Here is a 25947-nt window from a genome sequence, read left to right as displayed (position 1 = left end):
ACCTGACGCTGTCCTTTGATCATTGCCTATTTGACCATTCTGATAATAAACCACTGCATATAGATCCGAACATCTCTGACTCCATGCTACACCAGTAATAAGCACTTATTGTTCTTGGAAAACAACATGTATGAGTTATTATTTCAAATATTATGCTATTATTTGTTCTGTGTTAGATTGAGTTATTTGAATTGTGGAACTCAGCAATTATAAATTATGCAAGTTTCAATATTTGCTTTCTGTGGTGAGAAACTGGTGATTGCCGTCTACAAGGAAGTGAAACTTTGCATGCATTCTTGATTACACACACACACACATACACAAATGTAATATAAAGATGAAGATTCTTAATAGTTGACAATTGTCCCCTCGCTTCTTGTTGCATTTGTGTTGGAACAAAAATACAAGGAAAACATTGTTTATTTATTTTTTAATTTTACTGTTATTTGAGAACTTTCGTTGAGCATCATTTATTCTGCTCTAAAAGTCAATAAAAATATCAAAATAGCTGTTACAAGGCTTTGCTATTGCTTAACAAACACCGCACACATTCTCATTATATGTGTGTCACTGGCAGAGAAACATCTGCAGTGATCCTCAAAATGTTTCTCACATCCTCCAGACGCAATGACAGAACAGCTCAGTTTGTGATGATGTGAACGTGGACAGACTGATGAGCTCTTAATGTCACACACATGAGTGTATGACGGTGAAGTGATGTCTGAGATGGAGGTAAGAATTTACTCATCATCATCATCATCATCATCATGGTTGTAGTCAGTTTCTCCATCAGTGTTGATTCTTCCAGACATCACGTGTTCGATCCATGTGTCAAGCTCGTCAGCGGTCGGCATGTCCTCTTCATCATCCATCTCCATCCACACACTGTCAGCCTGAGAATCACACACACAAGACCAAGCCCAGACAGTTAAGAAGACAGATTTTACACATTCATAGGAATTAGCTACCAAACTGCAAAAATAGTTACGAATTGCCATGAAATTATGTTGGACAAACACACTTAGAAAAATCAGAGACATCAACAATCTCCATCCAGCAGAAAATACATGCTGATGAAGTAGATGATGATGCTAGAGAGGCAGATTTTAAAATAAGGCAAAATTACTTCACTCAAGACTTGACTTGGACTTGAATTGAATTTGACTTGACAATTACTATATAACAACTGTAATTCTAAATTATCTCTTAAATCAATATTTTATTTTATTTTATTTTTCTGGCAAAAATGCACATATGCATGAATTCCAGAGGAAGCAAAAACATCATGAGTCTCCAAACAACACACAGCGGTGAATGAATCCAGAGTTTTGAACGAATAGGTTCAGAGATTCATTGTCCCATTCTTGATCACATTCAATTACTTCATTCCTGAATGAATCACCATTTTGAACAAATCAGCTGGATGAATGAATTAATGACTCACTCATTATGACATTGATTTGCCAACAAGTTTTTAACCATAATGGGAAAGTTATTTTGTTTTAACTGTTCACTAAAAGGGGACACAAACATAATAGCAAAAATGCCACTGGAACCTTTATTTCCAAAACTGTAGACTGTGAGTTGCACTTGTATGATCATTGGCATTAGAGACAAATGATATGCTCACATCCTCAACATCCACCACACCGATCTGAGGAGACGAGAGGTCGATGCCGAAGGTCTTCTCCCAGTACGGCACCATCTGAGGGGACACAGAGAGGTCAAAGGTCAAACCTCGCTTCACATAGTCTAAGTGTTGTCTGGTACAGTATGTCATTGTGAGATGTTGCATTTGTAAATGAGCATCCACTTATCATTCTTAACAATAAAGAGTTGACAAAAAAGTGGAAATAGTCCATATAAGCAAAAAGCTATTTGAAAGTTTATTACAGCAACATATTTTTTAATATGAATTATTTATTAATTTTTTAAAATTTATTTTAAGAAATGATGCTACTCAAAAAAATCAATTAAGATAAATATCTTTTCCGGTTGTCATAATCCAATTTTCTTGGATGTTTTCAGGGCTGATACTCCGTACATACTCATTCAACTCATTCAGTAGTCAGTTATCTCCTGTAGATGACAGCAGAGTCAAACAGACATGATCCTAATGTTGAAGCACTTGCTGAGCATACATTGTGTTGTGTATGTCATTCAATTAATTTGAGAAATTGTGAAAATATATATCCACTGTATAAATGGTAGCATAGATGAAAAATGGCATTCAAAATCTAGCTCTGTTCAGATTCTACAGGAAGAAAAGAAGGCATCTTATTTAAGGAAACACTGTTAGAGGTTCATCATTCAAAATCATGTTCTTGGAGTAATCAAAGCTGGGTTTCATGGATACAGTATTACCGTGGTTTGTCATACCAGTGGGAAGTCATCGGGATCGATCCAGATGATGCTTAAGTCTGGGTCTTCTGTGTTTTCTGCAGCCACTTCCTTCAGGATCTCCAGGAACTCATAACCGTCTGATAAAAGTCAACATTCAGTCACTTGGGAGTCACGGGAAAAATCGCTACATGAAACCCCTCAGAGACTCTCAAACTGAGATCAGTGTTTACCAGGGTCAGACTCCTCAGCGAAGGCCACGATGTGCTGTCTGTTAATATGATCTTCCTGAAACAGACACCAATCACAGAGCTAGTAACAGTCATCACAATTACACAGATGTTACTCAAATTGTGAAACTCATTATTAAATAAATTCATTGCACACAGACTGAAGTAATCTACGTCTTTGGTTCTTTTAATTGTGAAGATTGTTGCTCACATTGAACAAAAACCTCGCTATCTCAACAAATTAGAATACTTCATAAAACCAATAAAAATAATAATAATAATCATAATAATAATAATAAAAGAGTTAATTAAAGTGAATTGTTGGCCTTCTGGAATGTACTACTGTATGACTTTGGGCTGGAACTTGGTGTGTTGTGGTAATTTTTCATAGTTCCAGAACTTTCGGGGGCGGGATTTGGGTGTTAAACGTGCTGATTGGTTGAGTTCACGCAGCTTTGTGATTTCAACCATCATTTTTTCAGACTTTCAAAATATTACTGTTATTGTGACATGAAATGTCATTTTTTAAAGAATTTCCGGTGAGAACGTAGTTGTTTAAAACTCTTTGGTCTGTATTCAATTCATCTATATGTTAAAATTAAAATATAAAGAGGCAATTGATATAATATTTTGTTTCATTGTAATGACTGAATACATACACATTTCCCTGAACTAAGTACATTTCTAAAGCTATTAATAATTTTAAATAAAAATAAGGAGGCAGTGGTATTTGATATCCTATTTCGTTTTATTGTAAATATACAGAGAGGAGAATTGCAGTAGCCAACTGACTGAAGTTATCAGGAACGCTGCTTTTTGCATTATCACCGGATTTGCATTGTCGCGGACATCACACGCAAGGTCAGAACTACCGAGGATGCACGTCCAAAATGTGCAAACTTTGTATTGAGAAACACGCGCAGATCTACATCAACAGACTATTTGCCTAATCTTCCCTGTACTTTAAACTGCGGTGGAAACGCAGAAAGCAACAGGTCTGGGGGAAAAATTTTTCCTGTTACAGCTGTTCCGTGTAATTTCAGTGGAAACACAGAATTGTTTCTCATTTTCCTCTTGACAATAACCCATAGATTCTCTCAACACCATGGTCATTTAACCAACTTTTGGTGCTTTTGGCACTGTGGGTAGGTGCCAAATCCTGCTGGACAATGAAATGGTCCATGGAGAATGGGTGGCATTGGACCCCAAATCATCAAAGACTGTGGAAACTTAACACTGGACTTCAAGCAACTTTCTGTTGAGTGGAACAGTCAGCTTATTGGCAATAAATGTTTGTGATTTAAGCTCCTTGTGAAGGGTGTCAATAGCCCCTTTCACACTACAAGTCGGATATTTCCGGAACATTGACGGGTCGCCTTCTGTGTGAAAGCAACCACGTCCCGGAATTGATTATCAAATAGGGTCGCGCGACTCTTTTACCGGCTGTTTTGAAGGAAGATCAACGTTCGCAACGAGCACACACGTGCAAACTGTGATGAAGCAGAGATCAGTTAGTTCCTCAGTTTCTGCGCTGACGCTGAGATCGTTTGCTTGCTTCAGTGAAAGTATAATGTGCCTAGCGTTGTCGACTCGTACATTACACGTCACGCGCTGATGTCACGTGTCGTTACGGGATCTTCAAGGGTTGTGTGTGAAAGCACGCACATATACCGGGTCATCACTGGCAGTGTGAAAGTGCAAAATCTAGCGACCAGGGAACAATTGCAGGAACACTTTACCCCTGTATTTGCCGGAATGGCAGTGTGAAAGGGGCTAATGATTGTCAGACCATTTTGTTGTTGACACAACATTACCCTTTTGACAACACTACTTAATAATGGTGAGAAAATACACATCGTTTTGTAAAATACTACTACTACTACTACTAGTACTACTACTACTACTACTACTACTAATAATAATAATAATTTAATAAAAAATGCCCTTAATGTTATGTATATATGCCAGTATAAGTATAATGCCAGTATAAGGTCAAACCTTGCTGAGAATGATTCATGATGCACAAGAGATTGACTTTGGCTTACCCAGATCTCATACATGCTGTGAGGCTCCAGTTTTCTCAGAGTCGATCTGAAATAAGTGAAAACAAAGATGCAGATTTTACTCAAGCATCCTCCTGAGAGGACTTGTGAGGAAACGTTGTGATTCGATATGGTATTCTCTCTCTCTCTGTGTGTGCACATGTCCTGCGAGTCTGTGAGGAGCATTTGAGCGCGGAGCATGTGGAGTTACTGAGTGAGTTTCTAACTTTTCCTTTCATTGCAATTTTTTTTTTTTTATTCCTAATATTGTTGTAAGTTAGAAGAGAAGATTTTTGTCAGCTTAGCTGATAAAGATAGGCTTCAATTCTGATATTTTTTCTAATTTGTCGGCTCGGCACGCATGCTAGTGCATGCCGGCAGATGAGTCCATTTCCATTGAGAAAGTTTTGGTTGCTATTGGTCGAGAAATAGGTGCAGAAAACATACTGTCAGCTTCAAGAATGAATAAAGCAATTGTAGTATTTCTGAAGTGAATCGAAATGTTTAGTCAGTTGGTGCAGTGTGGTTAGACTTTTCAAGACACGTTTGTTCCAGTCTTACTTTTGTCTAATCTTTCAAAAAGAGATGATATCAAACGTACCTCCATTTATTTCTGATAAAGCACATGAGTCTATTTTAGCTAGTTATGGAAAATTGGCTGGGCCGATTAAAATGATTCTTCTGGGACTAAATACCCCAGAGTTGAAGCATGTCATGTCTTTCATCCATCAGGTTCTGATGATATTAAGTCCCAAATTTGAAACGTTTGACGTGTCTGTTAAATTGACAGTGTTTGGTAGGGACTATACAATCTTTATCAGTACTGAGACCATGAAATGCTTTGTTTGCGGAAAGCATGGCCACATTAAAGCAGGCTGTCCAGCGGTTAAAGAGACTCAACGCTCAAGAAATGGTTTAGAATCTAAACCAGTGCAAGATTTAAATGTTGTGGAGAATAATGATTTAGATAAACAGACTACAGAATGTGTTGCAGCTGATGTGAATGTGGAAATGTCCATGTCTACTGAAATTGGAGAACAGCTGCTTCAGGGTGATAGTATTGAGATTACAGATGTGACAGTTCCTGACGCTAGACAGAGTGGAACGAATGATCCTGAAAAGACTATTGAGGGGTTAGAACAAGACTGGCCTAAATTGAGTGATGTCTTGGATGAGGTGCAGGCATCAAGCAGTAATATGTTTCAAAATGATTGCTGATCTGTGGGTTGAAAAGCCAACATCTCAGGTTGTTGACAGTGATTTGGATACTGAGTGTTCAGATTTAATAACTGATGAATTGGATGAATTAAGTTTCCAGGAAGTATGATTATGAAGTTATGTGTCTGTTTTCTCCCGAGCGTCTTATCAGTATGTGTGCTGTCTGCGCTGATCGTCATGTACAAACACGTCATTAAAATGAAGTGTAACTCCGTGAATACTCACCGAAGAGACATGAGAGAGATATCTATAGAAAGCTTGACATGTCTACTTTAAAACTAAACAAGTGCAGCCGAAAACAGATATTCTGTGATAAAGTAATCCATATGAAAACAAGGCGATGTCTGTTTTTCATGTCTCCCTTCGTTATATCTAATGTGACCACGCCCCCCCGCTGAACGCACTATTCATATTCAAACTGAAGCGCACGGCTTGAATACACACACACAGAAGAAAAAGCAGCGAGACTGTTCAAGTTTTTTATTTTACTGTTTGCTTCACGATGAGAGGAATAAGACATAATTCACCCCAAACAGATGCTAACACATAGTTTACCGTGGAGGTGTGTGCGGAACAACCAATCAAAACTGACTATGTTAGTTGACCAATCAGAACACAGTATGCTACCGAAAGGTGGGGTTTAAGGAAACTGAATCTTTTGAACAGCTTCGCGCGAACCGTTTGGGGATCTCTGAGAAATGAGGTCATTTTAAAATGATATTTTGACAAAATGACAATGTTTTTTAACCTTGGATGTATTTAAACCTAATGTACAGGACTTATAAACAGTGATAGGAAGCTTAGAATTTTCATCTTACTGGCTCTTTAAATGATTACATGTACATCTTCCACAGTTGTCTAAAGAAGAAAAAATGGAATTGGAGTGATTCTTGACTTTTTCTGAGGCTTCAAGTGCTGTGCAAGGGTTGAACAGTGGCAAATCTTCGGGTGTGGATGGCCTCTCTGCTGCGTTTTTTAAAAGCTTTTGGGATGTGATTGGATATGATCTGTATGATGTTTTTTTTTGGAGTCCTTTAACTAAGGTGTTGACATTAATCCCCAAGAAAGGAGATCTTGGACTCTTGAAGAATTGGCGTCCTGTGTCATTGCTGTGTACTGTTTTTAAAATACTGTCACAAGCTATAACTAATAGGTTGAAGAAATGTATGGGAACCATATTTCATGAAGATCAGTAAGACTGTATCCCTAAATGGACAATTTTCGACAACTTATTTTGTTAAGAGACATTATTGCAGTTGCAAAAAAAACCCATCAAATTGATACTGGACTCTTATCTTTAGATCAAGAAAAAGCTTTTGACAGTGTGGATCACTCATGTTTACTAAAGACCCTGAAGGCCTTTGGCTTTGGACCGCATTAAACTGCTTTATAGCGAAACATCCAGTATGCTTAAGATTAATGGTTGTTTAACTTGAAATTTTGCAGTAACAAGAGGAATACGACAAGGATACCCCCTTTCTGGACTGTTATATTCAGTTTCCATTGAGCCTTTGTTGTCATATTTGACGAAACGACTGTATGGGTTTTGTATTCCTGTTTTACCAAAACTCCCACCTGTAAAACTCACAGCTTATGCCGATGATATCCCTGTCTTTATGAGGAACATATTGATGATATGGCTGCTTTGACTTCTAGTTTGAAAACTTTTCAAAAAGCCACATCTGTTAGAAGTAATTGGGATAAGTGTACAACCCTTTTGAATTTGGATCCTCCCCAACTTCCACAACAACGTGAGTCGATTAAAGATGGTTTTAAAGTTCTTGGGGTGTATTTAGGTTCTGATACTTATATGAAAATTAATCGGGAAGGGTTAGTTGACAAGACTGTAGGGAAACTACAGAAGTGGAGATGGATCCTCCCAAAATTATAATTTAGAGGGAGATGTTTAATCATTAATAAGTTGGCAGCCTCAATGTTGTGGCACAGATTTACAGTGTTAAATCCCCCTGAAGAGTTATTGATTGTTATTCAAAAATCCTTCGTTAATTTCTTTTGAGGTGGTTATCATTGGCTTCCTCTTGGAGTTTTATATTTCCCAGTTATAGAAGGAGGTCAAGGACTTATAAATCTGGAGGCAATGGTTAAGACAATGAGGTTTCAGACATTGCAAAGGCTATTGTATTGTTCAGATAAGATACCCTGGATTGTATTAGGTTTGTCTGTTTTACAAAGTATCGGGGGAATCAGATTAGCTAAGCAATTGTTCTCAATTGAAAAAATAATTTGTATCAAAAGTAAGGGGTGCTTCTTCTAAATTTTATGTATCTGTATTTTTCCAGATCTTAGAGTTAACATAATTTTAGATTTGGATGAAGATCTAAATAATATTTTACAGAAAGGATTTGAATATGTTTTTTTGCACAATACTGATAAAAAAATATATTGTATTACAGGTCCTTTTTAAAAAATTTGCATATTGTGAAAAAGTTAATTATTTTCCATAATGTAATGATAAAAATTAAACTTTAATATATTTTAGATTCATTGCACACCAACTGAAATATTTCAGGTCTTATTGTTTTAATACTGATGATTTTGGCATACAGCTCATGAAAACCCCAAATTCCTATCTCAAAAAATTAGCATATTTCATCTGACCAATAAAAGTTCACCTGTCGTGCTCCTCGATGAAGCTGACGATGTCATCCTCCGTGCAGGGTTTTCCAGGGATGGTGACGGGTTTGATCATGAAGGGCTCATAAAAATTCACTTCATTCATATTCAGGTTTAATTTATTAGCGATCTGGAAACATTCAGACATAAGCAAGACCAGACACAATGAATAAAGAGATCATTAAAGGCTTCTAGTCATTTCAAATCACACACTAAATCTATGTTTTTTATACCTAATCACATATTTTATGTGTAAAGAGTTAGTGTTGTGTGCACTCTGACACATAGCGTAAAACACTGATTCAAGACAAGAGCTTATATATATATTCAATATATAAAATTAAAAACATGCATGTGTGTGCATTTATACGTATATACATAATATGCAGTACACATACTTTTATTATTTAAACTAAAACTTATTTTAGATGCAGTTAATCACGATTAATCATTTGACGTTATTCCAAAAGTAATAAGTGGTAGTTAAATTAATTAGATTTTTGCTTGCTTTAAAAGGCTTTTATTTTTTTTTTTTTTTTATTTTTTTTATCATGATTCAAGTATTTCATGTTTCTTTGTGAATGAATGAATGAATGAATGAATCTACCTTTGGCTCAAATGTGGTAAAGAACTTGATGAAGGGATGAAACTCTTCAGCTGCATCATCGTACTCAATGAAGTCTGAGAAATCACATTATTGGCATGATGGAAGCTGCTTGAAGCAAGTATATGAGTGATCAGAATTAATTAAAGGAGTTTAGGTGTAACGGCATACTAACATGAAGATTTGTGGCTCTTGAAGTAGCCCATGAGTTTGATGTCCTCCTGGATGTGATGGAAGCCTTTGAGCTCTCTGTCATTACTGATGATCTCCACAGGCTCCTCGATCACCTGACAGAAGAAGAAGCGCTCAGTCAGTAATCAATGACCTTTAGATGATGATGATCACTCACGTCATAGAGGAACTCCAGCAGCGTGTCGGCCGCCAGCTCTCCATCGTACTCGATGATCTCGTCATCTGCAAAGATGTAGATGCTGTCCACCTCCAGCAGACCTGATAAAACCGAACATTTCAGAGCTGTTTGTATAGATCAGAAGATTAAAAACAGATATCAACACTTGCACAACATGATTAACCCAAGAAGGATTTCCCTGGAACAACAAATTTGAAATCCCAACTCTACTCTTAACATCAGAAGACAATGTTTTATTGATAAGAATGTTGTTTTATTAACACAAAATACTGATCAAAAACACTTTTGCATGAGTAAGGTACTCATGCAAATGACACCAAATCAATAATCACTCAACAATCATGTTGAACAAATGTTTATTTCCAGTATTTTACAAGGTTTCAGAAAACTTGTTTGAATTGCTTCTTGGTAACACTTTACAAAAAGGTCACATTAAGTAACACTAGTTAATGAATTATCTAACACTGAGTAAGATTTGTTGAAGCATTTATTCATCTTTGTGAACGTTAGTTAATACAAATACAGCTGTTCATAGCTCGTCTAGTTTATGTCAGCTAAGGTCCATTAAATACTATTAACAAATGCAACTATTGATTAAATAGTGTATTAGTAAATGTTGTAAGTAATTTTGGCCTTTTTAGAGCTGGCGTGCATGCTTGTATTACATGGAAAAGAGCGGCATGAACATTCTACTAAATATCTATTTTAATTTATTAATTTATTGTTGTTGTTTCATGGAAGAAAGAAAAGCATACAGGTTTGGAACAACTGAATAAATGATTGAATAAATGATGATGAATCAGTGAACTGTTGTAAGCATGAGGCTAATAGATTATAAGTGGACACACTGTTCATTATAATAATAACCAAAATATAATTGGTCTATATTTTACAAGAAAATACATGAACAATTTCAGTTGTTATGCTTTCACAGTTTCACATTTAATTAAACGTGCTACTTCTTGTTTGTTTATAAATATTTATGATTTACCAAATGTTAAAATTATTTCAGAGTAAATCCAACACCAAATGTTTTTCAGTTTATAGGCGATGAAGTAACACAAGACAGTGTAAGGAAATACAATGTGAGAAAAAAATGAGTTTTATCTTATACAAAGCATTCAATGTCATTTGCTCTTCGCCAGCAGTGTATACTTCAACAGACTGATGGCTATAGAAAATGAAGGCAAAAATTGTATTACATGCAGAAAACAGAAGATAATGGATCTCAGATGCATTCATATTACCCAGCTTCTTAGCAACAGCTCGGTCTTTCTTTGAGTCCACCAGGCCGAATCCAATGTCCTCGTCTTCAAGATCATCGAGCACCTGCGCAGCAAGCTGCAGGAATAAGAAAGAGTTTATTGTACTGTATGAAGCCTAAATCACAGTCTGTCAGAGCTAAACAAACAGCGCATCAATGCAGAGCCTTCAGTCCTTTATTAACTGTGTTGGACCATTCAGTAAAACAGCCATAATGCAGCCATAAAACACACGACCCAATGAGGCAAAGATGCTTCTCTCTCACACTATTTAGCCAAACGAGACATGAGGCAATCGAAGCAAACGGCAGAAGTGCCGCCTCTGCACTTTCTAAATCTGTGTGAAATAGGAGCTGAAGATAGACAAGAGATCTGACTAATGCAGGCTCTGATCGGGCTCGTCAAAGTCTGACCATATGGACACAGGTGCTAATGTATGATCACACTGCCGCTTGGGTCAACCGCATGCATAAACATACAGACACACCAATGCACAAGGACATCAACAACATATGCATGTGACCAATCTACACATGCCTTCGTATAGTTTCACACGTCATATACACACGTGTATGAAATGACAGCATACAGTATGCAAACATCATAGCAACATTCAACACATTAAATACACGAAGAAGACCATCATACATAGCTATTTACCTTAACGTTTCAATTGCATTAAAACGTCCTTCCTTTAGATACTTAGATTCCACTTTACCAAAACATGTCACCCCTTATAGACCTGCTTTATAACTTTGGGGAACCATCACATAGCACAGCTTCTCACGCCCTCACTTGTACATAAGTGAACAGTTCACCCCAAAATGAACACTGTTTGTTTGTTTAAAACCCGTATCACATTTGTGTGTAATACATGCTCTTTTCTATATAATTGTCACAAATCATGCTTCTGTGACTCTCTCTCCGATCACCACTGGAGGGATCCCTCTCCTTAGGACTAACATTCATTGACTTCATTTCCTATGATTCCTGTGCCTGGGGCTGATTACTGATCACTTAGCTCCCCTATTTAAACTGCTTACGGACTCTTAAACATGGCTAAATATTGTATTGTGTATGACCCTGGACTGTTTGATATGGTGTGATGCTCTCATGCCTGTCCTTGTGACCATACTGTTGCATTCTCCTCACTATTCCCTGTCTGCCGCCTGCCTCGACCCTCGCTCTGTAACAGTTTGCTCTTCTGGATTGTTTCTGTTGTTAGTGACGCCGGTGATTGATTATTGACTGTTTTAACTTTATCTGCACGCCTCTGACCCTTCATTACAATGATAGACTGACCCTTGTGAAAAAGAAGTGTGCTCAGTTGTATTTTATGTTTGCTTTTTAGTGCACGTCCAATTTTTTTATATATATTTTAAACAACTGTACTTGCAGATAAAATAAAATCGGTTAAAATAAAAGGTGATTTAAAAAGAGACTTTAATGACTGAACACTTAAAGGGTTAGTTCACCAAAAAATAAAAATTATGTAATTAATAACTCACCCTCATGTTTTTCCAACCCGTAAGACCTCCATTCATCTTCGGGACACAGTTTAAGATATTTTAGATTTAGTCCGAGAGCTCTCAGTCATTCGATGTAACCGGATCTTCTTGAACCAGTTCACCAAATCGAACTGAATCATTTTAAATGGTTCGCGTCCCCAATACGCATTAATCCACAAATGACTTAAGCTGTTAACTTTTTTAATGTGGCTGACACTCCCTCTGAGCTCAAACAAACCAATATCCCGGAGTAATGCATGCACTCAAACAGTACACTAACTGAACTGCTGTGAAGAGAGAACTGAAGATGAACACCGAGCTGAGCCAGATAACGAACAAAACATTGACTCGTTCATGAGTCAACAACCGATTGCATTGGTTTTCGGATCACCAGTAGTTCTTTTGAACAGTTTGACTCAATAAACCGGTTGAAGAAAACGGTTCACTGGTTCTTTTGCGCACAACGTAATGGCATCATTGGTGATGATTAACCTTGATTCAAGCCCTCGGTTTACCCGCGCTCATAACACTAGCACAGAATCAGTTCAGAATCAATCACCAAAAGAATCAGTTCAGTTCAGACGCTCTGTGTGTCGGTCTGCTTCACGCTGATTCACACGTGCGCAGTATCATCAGCTCCTCGTTTCACCAATCGGACGCGTCCGACAGAAACGGTTCTTGACTCAAGAACGATTTGGTGAACTGGTTCAAGAAGATCCGTTTACATCAAATGATTCGTTCGCGAACCGGATATCACAAACTGCTGTGTTGTTTTGAACTCTCTCACAACAGACACGGAAGAGAAGAAAATGTTGAATAAAGTTGTAGTTTTTGCTATTTTTTGACCAAAATGTATTTTCGATGATTCAAAATATTCTAACTGACCCTCTGATGTCACATGGACTACTTTGATGATGTTTTTCTTACCTTTCTGGACATGGACAGCAGACCGAACACACAGCTTCAATGGAGGGACTGAGAGCTCTCGGACTAAATCTAAAATATCTTAAACTGTGTTCTGAAGATGAACGGAGGTCTCACGGGTTTGGAACGACATGAGGGTGAGTTATTAATGACATAATTTAGATTTTTCTGTGAACTAACGCTTTAATACACTTAAGTACACTTATAAAAGTGAACTTTGAAGAAGTGCACTTTAATAGTCAAATAAAAAGTTTTATTTTAAAATACATTTTAAATCATTGTTTCACGTCTTTTGCCACGTTTTAAAGAAGAACACTTATGATATGTTGACTACACATTTGACTACATATATGTTGACACCATACTAGAGCATGTGTAAAGTACTTGATTATAATTATATATTTAATATTACATTAAAATATACAGTTAATATATTTTAAATGCACAAAATTATAACTTCATTACTAATATGTTTAAATACATGACATACATGTTTCAAGTGAAACTGCATTAAGGTCTACTCAACTGAAAGTACATTAAAGTCACATTTCACTGCTCATGAAGTAAAGCTCTGCTCCTCTTCAGGGTGAGCGTCACATTTAAGAACAGGCCACTAAGTGGACAGATGTGTTAATGGCAGCGGCTGGTCACTCATTGTCTCGGTCTCACAGGAATTACTATCCTGTGGAAACTCACTGTGACAGCTCTCACAGGCCACATCCAACACGTCTGAAGAAGCATCATTCATTCTCTCCATGGCTCTTACAGACTGCTCACATGTCATAAAATGGCTTTAGGTTGGACTTAGGTTGGACTGAATAGCATAAGGATGCTGTTCAGATGTTTTGGATGAAGATTTAGTCGTAAGCCAGACTTGAGAAACAGAAGAAGAGAGAGAGAACAGCACAAAACACAAGTCATTCAGAAGAGGCTCTGAACATACCTTGTACGTCAGGGAGGCGGGGCTTGTGAGCAACTGCAGAGAAACGTCAGGGGACGAGATTTTGTTGTTGTTGTTGTTTTAAGCATAAAGAATGAAATAGTATTTGGTACCACTTTAGAATAGGGAACACTTATTCACTATTAACTATGGCTTTTCCCTAAAAAAAAAAAAAAAAAAAAAAAAAAAAAACTCCTAATTTGCTGCTTGTTAATAGTTAGTAAGGTAGTTGTTCACTGTAGGTATTGAGTAAGATTACGGCTGTAATAAGGCATTAATATGTGCTTAATTACTATTAATTCTAGTAATATCCATGCTTAGAGCAACTAGTTAATGGGCACTCAAATAAATTTTTACCATATTTTCTTGTATAAATGCATTCAATTCACCTTTTATGTACATTTAACAGTGTAACTCGCCATCAACTTTTATTTATTTTTTTTATTTTTTTCACATTTCACATAAATCATGATCATACAGTTGCAAATTATCATTTAATAAATGATTATTTTGTGCAGATCCTTGCACAGCACTATGTAATGAGCTCAAAACACTCTTAGCATAGTGAATGATCTGTAAGCGAATACATATAGATTATATAAGCGGCTCGATATGTTTGGCTTTTCTGACATAATCTCGCTCAGAAGAACAGCATTGCATCTGTGAGTCCCGTCAAATATGAGACTTGTAAAAGCAAGATAACATGACATGGTGCTTCAGCACAGTCACGATGGAGTCACAGAAGACTACCAGTCATATTTAAGAATGGTGGGACATTATGTTTAATGTTTAACCTCTTAGCATCACTCAACGGAAGATTAATTTCCAAATCAAAATACGTGCAACAACCACCGTAACAAAACGCTGCCAGATTCACGTTCATCTGTTTGGATAAAACTGAAAAAGATATAATGATCCCAAATGGAGAAAAATCCAAATCTAAAGGTAAATTAATTGGTAAAACCACTCAACATTTTTGTTAGATCCTTATAACTAACTTGTTTTTTAGTAAATGAAGGTTGTTGTGTACTTGTATCAGCAGATTGTTCGTTGCTTGTGAGAAGGTGACAGCTGAAATGACTCAGCTATGATTCATATCTGACAGCATGTGTTCAGACAGAGACAGACGCTTAGAAACGGAGAGAAAAAGGCTATTTCTCGATTTACTGATTTAACACCAAAAATGTATTTTGACATAATCATGGATGTTTTCCGTGAAAGGACTGAAAAGTCCAGTTAAAATGACTGTGTTTTAGATGAGAAACTGAATTGCCCTGAAGGACTCATTTCCCATCCAACATGTTTTATTCCTCTTATTCGTAATGTTTTCATGATTTCCAGTGAAATCCTTCCATTCAGATTTGAACTGCACTTCTGCATCCTGTTTGTGTCCTCAATTGAAATTCAGTTCAATTTCAAGAACTAAAGTGGATCTAAAAAGCACTCACTTGAAACTGATACATTCAGTGTTGGTTCGCTTAGCATTCACACTCTCATTGTTCACACTGGATCTAAAGATATGAACAAAACACACAAGTATTGGACAGCTTTTACGGCAGAGCAAGCAAACCAGAGTTGAGTTTAATCAAACCGAAGAGAACGTGCTGAGTGTAAACCTGTCATTAATTGTCTGCCGAGAGCTAAAGTGAGCAGCTGCTGTCTGTCACTTCTTCTGTTGCGAGGCATGTCCAGTCCCTGAGGAGGAGTCTGATGAGCCAGTGCATGCTGTGTTGGATTGTGCTGGTGCTTCAGTGAGGGACATCACCTCACCTCTGACTCACTAAACGACAGCGTCTGTTTCTGTGCCCTCCACACACACAGTACACTCATCCAGAGAGAGGACAGTGTGTGCATCTTCTGAGGCTCTGAGCTCGCTGTTGAACGGCCGTAAGAATGAGTGATGATAGACGTCAAAGAGAGACACAAAAAAAGAGTAATGCTTTTAATCTGATGGACCCAACATTTAAGTGAGTGTTGGTTGTTTGAAGACGCTTGGGAAATATGAAACGGCTATGAGCAAGACACAGTACAATCATATAAAGGCACCAAGACAATATCTAATGAAACTCGAACCGTCAGAACTCAATCATCTTCATGTTCATATTCTCCTCTGCCAATCACCAATGCACATGTTAACATTATTACCACATTATCATGCCAGGTGGTCCTATTCCCCTTAATGAAATTTTACCATGAATTTACTGTAGTACAAGAATAATAACCATGGGTCCCTTCCAAAGCGGTCGCTGAGAGGAATCATGGTTACATGCAGAAACTGAGACATTTTCTGGCATATTAATTACCATAACCACAGTTTTACTACAGTGGTAAATCAGAGGACTTTACTAAATAACTAACTAACTAACTAGCTAAATAGAGAAATACATGAATAAATAAAATATTTCATAATGAATATAACAATAATAGAGACAAAAATGGGAACAAATAAATAAATAATATAAAATAATGTATTTGTTAAAATGAAATTAGATTATACATCCAAATGAACGTGAGAGACGTAAAAGATTAGTGCAGTGCAATTGGTCAAAAATAATAAAATATTTTTGACTATTTGCATCACAGGTATGGATATTTTTTGAACTTGTGATATTGAGTTTATATTTCTAAGTTTGGACTTTATTTTTTAATAATTCAGAGTTTACATCTTACAATTAATAGCTCACAATTGTTTGTTTCCTTTAGTTTGAGATATTTTTCAAATGAGAATCATGAGCATGTGATATATCTTTATTCCATTGAATCTGATTTTGCAATTGCCTAAATACACTGTGCATCAAGAAACTCTGTTACAGATCAAGCATTCACATTCACATGTGTGCGGTCAGCTGACATGTCAATTCTTCACCGTAAGCTGCACTGACATTTAAAGGGTTAGTTCACCCAAATTACTCACCCTTAACACATCCTAGATGTATATTACTATCTTATTTCAAAAGAATCCAGTTGGAGTTATATTATAAATTTTCTTTGTTCTTCCAAGCTGTTTGATGCCAGTCAGCGAGTGTCACAGTGCATTGGTCCGAAATAAGTTAAGCAAGAAGCGCCCATCCATGAAAAAAAGGTGATCAAAGTCCTCCTGTAGTGACTCAATGCATTTTGTAAGAAAAATATCTGTATTCAAAATGTAATAATCACTTTAATCTAGCTTGCACCAACAGTTGTAAACGTAAACAGCTGCGGATGTATGAGGTCAGCGTTGAGCTGGCGAGTCTTGAGAAAACCAACGTTTGTTTACAGGATCAAAAGAAGCAAAGTTTCCTTACTTTAATAAAGGAAAACCAGTCTCCTTTTGGCTCTTTATCAAAATCTGCCAACGTTCTCCTTTACAAATTCCTCATTGTGTACTTCTAATTAGTGATCGTTGTTTTGTTTTGATCTCTCCGCTGCGTTTCCACCTGTGTCTCTTCTGAGCGGCGCATGCACAAAGCTGCTTCCGTGTACAAGATTAAAGTGATTATTGCATTTTAAGTATGGTTATTTATTTTTTTACAAAAATGCATCGATTCGCTACAGCAGGACTTTGTTCACCCCCCAGAGCTGTGTGAGATAATATTTGTTTTTTAAAAAAAAAAATTTTTTAAACTTATTTTGGACTGATGCACTGTAACACCCCCTGAGTGGCAATAAACAGCTTGAAAGATTGAAGACATTTTTTTAAGAATATAACTCTGTCTGGATTCGTCTGAAAGAAGAAAGTCACATACACATAAGATGACTTGAGCGTGAGTAATTTATGTGTGAACTAACCCTTTGATAGCATCTGTGGATGGCAGTGGATGTCAGATTTTCATCAATGGTTGCGAGCTGCACGTGCTCTTATGAGTGTGATTCAGCTGTAATATGAACTCTCCACTGCAATGATGAGAAAGATAATGAAGCATGTGAAGCTGAATGCTCATTCAGAAAGCCTCGATGGAGTCGAGATACATCCAGTTTGTCTGGTTTATAGCTGTGTGACTGTGAACAGGAAATACACTAGCGGGAGAGAGCACGAGGTTAAGAGAAAATCTATGACATAACTGACACGGGAATTATGTAATTGTCCTGACTGCAGCTAATTTCTTTAAAAATATAGTCTTAAAGATACAGCATCGTATACTGTGCTCTTGTTTTATTAAACATATTTGTATTCTGCCAGTCATTTCAAAACTGGGATTCAATGGTTTTTCCATATATTCATTTACCTTTATTATTTAAATATATTTAATTTCTTGCATTAAACATTTTAAATTTAATTCATCATGACTGCATCTGATGAAAAATTCAAAAGTCATTTCAGAGTCCTTCATAAACACTGAGATGATGGTCTACTGTATATTGAATATCATTAAAATCTGCACAATGTTAAGACAATATTGCTTCTCTACCCATGAATGTGCCAAAACCACATCAGATGAGGAATGAAACAGCCATGAGTCTCTATGAGATATAACAGCAAAAAGCTTGGTTTGTGTCTGGGAAATAGCCTGTGGGGTGAGCCTGTGTTTCCGCATTAATAACTCATATGTGCCGTGAAGCACACAAAGATCATTATGTAAGACTCCACCGGGCGGCCATGAAAAATTCACACTGCTAGTCTATATATGTGAAGCACAAGAGAACAACACGACGGGTTCAGACCATGAATGATGGATGATTTTTGAAGTTCAGGGATAAAGTATGCAACCTAGGATTTACCCGGACTTCTGCATAAGTCTGTTCAGATCTAGACCAACTGCATCACTACAACAGATGAACACAGTCCGTTAAAACAAATAACAAGCAAGCCATGATGCTTCCTTATGTCTTTATTGGCCAGCAGTCTTGCTGATTGATGACCGTTTGTAATGTGAGTCCAGCTCTAGCGGTCACTGAAATAACTGTGGTTTGGCTGAACTTCTCTGCATTAACTCAGTGATACAAACCAGTCACTGATTACTCTGCTCTGCTAACGTTGTTTTCTTACACGAATAAGAGATACAGCATGAATACATCCCACCGTTATACACAGAGCAGGTTAATAATTAATAATCACACACTTTTGAACAGTCCTGAAGATTTCATAATGAAGTTTATGGGTTTTGTCTGTTTTGTGTTGTGTTGTTACTCCATGATATTCATCAGAGTGTTGTGTGCTGTGCTGAATATTTCAAACGCTCTCAATGTGCCGCACCATTTTGTTGATTATGTAACGAGCAACAAGTTTTGTTATTGGCAGACTCAAATAAAGTCTGACTAAGATGATAAATAATGCATTTGTGAAACAGAACACAGTGTTGTTCTGGGCTTCATATAAAAAGAAACCATAACACACACACACACACACAGTTTGACTTGAAATGAAATGAACACTGTATTTTGCAGTGAGTTTATTAGCAGCACTGTCAATGGCCAGATCCACTGGATGACACACGTTCAGCTTGAACTCAAACAAAGTGAGTGAGGACACGAAGAAAGATCTGAAACTTTCAAAGACAGAACGGGCAACAGAAGGACAGAGCGGATGAATATGAGAACATTGGTCATACACGCTAAAATTAGTTTTAATGAAGAATGAAAGGAAAAAAGATAATGAGTCATAATGAGTTAAAGGAATTAATAGAGTAAAATGTAGCCAATTAACAACCACCAGATAATGAATGTGATAATTAACACACCAGATGGGAACAATGAACTCAAGAAAACAGGCAAAAACTAGGTCACAACAGAAACTCAAAACACACAGACGAGTCGATCTATAATTACGGTACGTGTCATGTCCATAGACTCTATTATCAATTTTTCACTTCAAACTATGATCACTTTTATATCAGGGGACATTTCTAATTCATTTAATACAGAAATCTACCAGATATCCCACTTTTATCTTGCGATAAATGGCATGTTCTTTACTTGAATTAGCTGTTTTCACGATATCTGATTTGGTAAATGTGAGGTTTTGCTCTTCAGATTAGCGATAAAAATGTGTCTGTATATATTAGTATAAATGTTTATCCAAAATAATAAATTATGAGAAAATTTAAGAAATGGATTAAATCAACCATTTTGGGTATGTCCAAAATCAGTGTCAGCTGTGTTACTCCCTATAAACCCCCCTATAAATCAGTAATGGTTTGTTCCAAAAGTCACATGTCCAACATTGCCATGATGGAGGCAAATTTGAAGTTTTACTGTATTGGGGGGGGGGGGGTCCGATAACCAGTCAGTATCTGGTATGACTACCATTTGCCTCACGCGGTGCAACACATCTTCACACAGAGTTGATCAGGTTGTTACTTGTGGCCTGTGCGAGGTTGGTCACTCCTCTTCAATGGCTGTGTGAAGTTGTTGGATATTGGCAGGAACTGGAACACGCTGTAGTATATGCTGATCCAGAGCATCACAAACATGCTCAGTGGGTGACCAGTGTGTATGCTGGCCATGCAGGAACTGGGATGTTTTCAGCTTCAAGGAATTCTGTACAGATCCTTGCAACATGGGGCCATCTATTATCATGCTGCAACATGAGGTGATGGTCGTGGATGAATGACACAACAATGGGCCTCTGGATCTCGTCACGGTATCTCTGTATATTTAAAAAGCCATCAAAAAAATGCACCAATGTACGTTGTCCATAACATACACCTGCCCATAATATAACCCCACTTCCAAAGTGCCAGATGTCATCGAATGTGAGCATTTGCCCACTCAGGTTGGTTACGACGACGAACTGCCATCAGGTCGAGACCCTGATGAGGACGACGAGCATGCAATTTGCTATCAGATTGTTGCAGCATCTGTCCGGGTGGCTGTCTCAGACGATCTTGGAGGTGAAGATGCTGGATGTGGAGGTCCTGGGCTGCTGTGGTCACACGTGGTCTGTAGTTGGATGTACTGCCAAATTCTCTGAAATGCCTTTGGTGACAGCTTATGGTAGAGAAATGAACATTCAGTTCATGGACAACAGCTTTGGTGGACATTCCTGCAGTCAGGATGCCAACTACATGCTCCCTCAAAACTTGAGACATCTGTGGTATTGTGCTGTGTGATAAAACTGCACAATTTAGAGTGGCCTTTTATTGTAGCCAGCCTAAGGCACACATGTGCAATAATCATGCTGTCTAAACAGCATCTTGATATGCCACACCTGTGAGGTGGACGGATTATCTCGGCAAAGGAGAAGTGCTCACAAACACAGATTTAGACAGATTTGTGAACAATATTTGAGAGAAATAAGCCTTTTGTGTTCATAGAAAAAGTCTTATATCTTTGAGTTTAGCTCATGAAAAATGTGGGGAAAAACTAAAATGTTGCCTTTATAATTTTGTTCAGTGTAAATTCCTAATGATAGTTAAGTTCTGCTGTATATACTAACAAGCATTTATGACAAACTGAAATATACTTTAATGCAATTTCTTTTGAAACTGGCATTTAAATGAATTTTAAAAGTGCTTAAGTTTGTTAAGAAACACAATCAGTTGTGTTCTCTCTTGCTCTGCTCACTGCTTATTTCATGAGATAAAGAATGTGTAATGTAATGTAAGGCTGTAATGTCATGGAAATTAATGTGAATGATTGCATTTTGAATGCTTTACTGTGACTGATTTAGCTTACTAGTTTTCGCCATTCTGTCCGGGCAGAGTGAAGAGGAGAGACTTGTGTCCAAAAAAATCATTTCACTTTGCATTTCTGCAGAATAAAATATCCTGAGACCTCCTTCATCAGCACTGTCTTCATCGAGTGAGAACACAACCAGATTAAACCTGCTACACATACAGTAAATACTTTTAAGATTTGAAGTACACTGCAAGTGTTTTTTCAGTACATTTAAAGGGCACCTCATTTTCACAAGGGAAAACATGTTGAAAGATCGGTTCATAGGTTTCTGGAGCCACAACACTGTGAGGTAGGCATTTTAATAAAGTTGCATAACCACGGGACAGTTACTCAGGGTCAAAACCTTGTCGTTTTTCTTTTAAGTGCATCTGGAAAGTCAGATGAGGAAAGCTCTCGCCATCACTTTCACATCTTTTGGCATCTCTTAACGTGGCAGTCATAAGAAACATCCAGAAATCACGACACTGATGCCTCTTCAGTGATGGAGCATTGGCAGGGAGTTTCCGTGAGGACTCAGATGGCATTCTGGGAACCATGACAGAGCTGTGATCGCTTAAGAGAGTAAACACGCAGCGTTTTCAGATCAGGAATAACACACAATGAAGCTGTCTCACTGTAAGCTACAAGCAGGGCCGTAGCTGGGGTTTGCAGGGCCCGGTGCAGGTTGTACAGGGGGCCCTGTTTGAAATTATATGTTCATTATATTTGTTTATTTGTGCTATTTGCACAATGTTTAATTAATGTAAAATAGCACTGCATAGTCTTCAGTGTAGGAAGTCGTGGCCTAACGGTTAAAGTGTTGGACTTGCAATCCAAGGGTTGTGAGTTTGAGTCTTGGGCTGGCAGGAATTGTAGGTGGGGGGGAGCGAATGTACAGCACTCTCAAAAATTATATCTGGTGTCTGAATAATTGTTGGTTTGACTGTGTGTAACGGAGGCCAGCGAGTAGTGCTGTGAAGGTAAACCTCACTCCCCAATCTCAAGAGACGCACTATCGTCAGACACTAGTGGCTGTAGTCATTTAGCCTCCTTGTTAGTGCGTCCGCCTCCCATGCTGGAGACTCAGGTTTGAGACACGCTCGGAACAAGAACGAGGTGTGGCGGCGAGGACCTGGGAGAGAGGGGTTACATTGGTGCCATGACCCGGATGGGAGTGAGTTTTAGGGGGGTGAGTGTAACGGAGGCCAGCGAGTAGTGCTTTGTAGGTAAACCTAACTCCCCAATCTCAAGAGACGCACTATCGACAGACACAAAATTAGGCACTTTAAGAGACAATGAATGGATCCATTATAATGACATACATCCAATTTATTTCTCCACTGTTTACTTTACCTTTACTTAAGACATAACCAACAGTTTTTTTTTCGAACGTCCTTTCCAAGATGGGTATTTTGACATATTTTGTATGTATTTGTCGGTACAAGAGCAAAAAGAGGCAAATTCTGTGTTCAAGCGTTTTGAGCCACTTCTCTCTGCGTGTGCCCTGAACACCAGAACACCGTCGGTGCTGAATTGTATGGTGCCTGTAAGGTGACTTGTTCAATTTACTTAGTTTTGTCATGGCCACGGCATGACTCATGGGAACGTGATAATATGTCGTGGCCACTAGATGTCATGTTAAGGGAATGACACGTTTTTTTCTCGTGGCCATGAGTTTAATGCGTAAACAAACCTGCATGACCATAGCAACCTGGGATTATCAGAGATGGATTCATTCATATTTTATTTTGAATTATGAAATTATTTTGTTATTTATAATTACAAATTTTACATTTTATTATTAAATTATTATATTAACCATATGCTTTGGCTACCAGGCTATATTGCATGCGATCGTCAGCATTCAAATGAAGTTTATCATAATTTTTTTTTACATAAAGTAATAAAATATAAAAACTTTTTTAATCCATCCTACAGTCTTGTAAGTGCATTAACTGATAGTCTTTCCCCCATAATATGTGTACATTATTATTATTATTATTATTATTATTATTATTATTATTATTACTATTTTTATTACTATAATTATTATTATTATTATTAGCCTATTAAAATGATAGGTAAAAAGTCGCTTTGGATAAAAGTATCTGCTAAATGCATACATTTAATATTGGATATATTTTTAATTTGTTTATATATATATATATATCTAAAAAAAATAAAAAAAAAAAATAAAAAAGGAACAAGTCACCTTAAGGGGAACGTAGAATTAGGCTCTTTGTCGTTATGAAATATGGTATCAACTTAAACTAAAGTCTTTATTTAATGATGATTATTCTAAAGGAATCAGCATATTCAGGTCCATGTTGTTATGTTATATGATTTAGCATGTATTCACCACATCTCTGTGTACTTTTTATCCAGAAACAACAACAACAAAAACAACAAAAAATAACATAAGTTCGGCTTGATATTACCACTGAGGAAAACTAGCACAGCAGTTGCTAGCATTTAGAATTTCTGTCAAGAATGTCTGTTACAAAGTAGCAAATGCTGCATATTGATTTTACCTTCTTTAACTTTTGTAAGTTTTGTAACTTTAACTATTGCTAAATTGATTCATTTTATGTTCATGTAATGTTGAAACCTATGGGTTTGCTTTATTTTCTTGAGATATATTATATCAGTTAATCTAGATGTATCAACATATTTTATTATATTAACAGCCCTAGTTTCTGGTAATATCATTTTTGATAAAGTTTCATCTCAAAATTTCCAAAAATTCTAAATGTAATTTGTCAAAGCCAGTATGAGAGCTTCTCGGATACTGATGTGCAAGAGGGATGGGAGACCATGGAAATTACAATGGCTGAAAAATGCTGATGCACGTGAAATAAATGACAGAAAGTGAGTCAGAAAACCACTCAAGCCTTAATAGATTCTTTTTTTTTTTTCACTGTGTGCACAACAGTTCCTGTTTACTCACAGACAGACTAACAGCAGCTCAGCTGAGCATCAACCATCAACACAGAGACGATTCAAAATAATGTTTTTTACTGGACTCAATGGTTCCTTTAACATCCATAGACCCTTTCTATTGCACAAAAGACTGTTTATAATGGAAAAAGGATCAGTAGATTATTAAAATGTTCTTAACACTAAAAAATGAATCACTGAAAAGTTATTTGGGGAAACAAAAATTGTTCTTCTATGGAATCACAATAACCTTTACTGTATTTTCAAGAGTGCACACAATACTTGGGAAGAAACTAACCCATATGACAACTAACATGTTAGGATAATAATATTTCATAAAACCACAAATGGCAGAGCTTTGCCATCATTTCAAGACTGCTCCGAAACCCTACCTCAACCCCATTCCCGCAGACATCCGATGGTCCACTAAAGGTCATTTGGACCTTTCCTCTCATCATTTCCCACGCACCTCCAAAGCAAGTTCCTCCACTTCGAACTGCTCTCTGGACATGCTGTCCTCGCCAACAGGCTTGTGGTAGTAGATGACCATGGCATCATATCTCTTCATCACAGACTTGTAGTTATTGATGGTCAGTTGATGGATACGGTCCTTCCCATCATATTCGGGGAACTCCAGGCCCTTCTCGCTCCAGCACAGATAACCAAAAGTTAACAGAACCCCCAAAAGCACCCAACCCCACTTCATGTCACTGTTAAGCTTCACTTGAAAAGGTTTACAATTTGTTTTATTTTTAATTTGTTCCTAGCTAAAGCCAAAATTTTAGGAACAAGATACAATTTGTGTGCGCACCACCCAGAGAAGAGCAGGACTCGCTCGCTACGCTCCCCTTTAAAAAGACACACAAGTTGATGCCTGGTGGGGGTTGGAGGGTTGGGATGACGCTCCGGACACGGGTATGTTATGACCCATGGACTGAGTCCAGAACAGTCAGGCACTAGAAATGACAGTTTTTACCTGACGGAAGCAACAGAAGCGAAGCGCTCGACATGCATTGAGTGCTTTCATTTAAACACAGGTATTTCGGTGGGCGACAGGATTACATTGCCATATAAAGTTTTGCAGGGCTTTGACCCTTGCTAAAAATAAATTCTTGTTTGATGGCGTCCATGCCATACTGTACGTTATTCCACTGCGTGGTCACAGCTGAAGTGAAGTGTCCAGTTTCACCCTGATTCTGTTGGCCAAGGCAAACTCTCCCAAAGCCTTGCGCTCTACACGGAGACATGACTCCACTGAGGGACGAACGGTCGAACAAAGCCAGACAATGCTAATTATTTGAGGTCATAGGTTAGACTCCCAGGGAGAACACATAAGCCTTCTGCTGAAAATATACATGAATCC

The 25947-nt window shown here is 37.4% G+C and overlaps 1 protein-coding gene across 2 annotated transcripts; it reads right to left on the bottom strand.

Moving 5' to 3' along the window:
• Positions 1-413: 413 nt before the first annotated feature.
• Positions 414-25420, bottom strand: LOC128016403 (calsequestrin-1-like). 2 transcript variants are annotated; one of them, XM_052600871.1, is made up of 12 exons: positions 25054-25420; positions 14076-14108; positions 10686-10779; positions 9418-9518; positions 9244-9355; positions 9072-9145; positions 8464-8594; positions 4616-4661; positions 2574-2628; positions 2380-2480; positions 1631-1705; positions 414-893 (listed from the first exon to the last, which is right to left on the bottom strand). In XM_052600871.1, the coding sequence occupies exons 1-12, from the start codon at positions 25288-25290 to the stop codon at positions 741-743; spliced, it is 1212 nt and encodes a 403-aa protein (XP_052456831.1). In that variant the 5' UTR covers positions 25291-25420; the 3' UTR covers positions 414-740. The 2 variants fall into 2 exon arrangements, with proteins under 2 accessions (XP_052456831.1, XP_052456832.1); XM_052600872.1 differs by lacking the exon at positions 14076-14108.
• Between the last annotated feature and the right edge of the window lie 527 nt (positions 25421-25947).

The sequence above is a fragment of the Carassius gibelio genome, chromosome A7 (genome assembly GCF_023724105.1).
Source record: "Carassius gibelio isolate Cgi1373 ecotype wild population from Czech Republic chromosome A7, carGib1.2-hapl.c, whole genome shotgun sequence".
In the NCBI taxonomy this organism is placed as follows: domain Eukaryota; kingdom Metazoa; phylum Chordata; class Actinopteri; order Cypriniformes; family Cyprinidae; genus Carassius; species Carassius gibelio.
The sequence above is the reverse complement of the archived record's forward strand: the minus strand, read 5'-3'. Positions and strand labels throughout refer to the sequence as shown.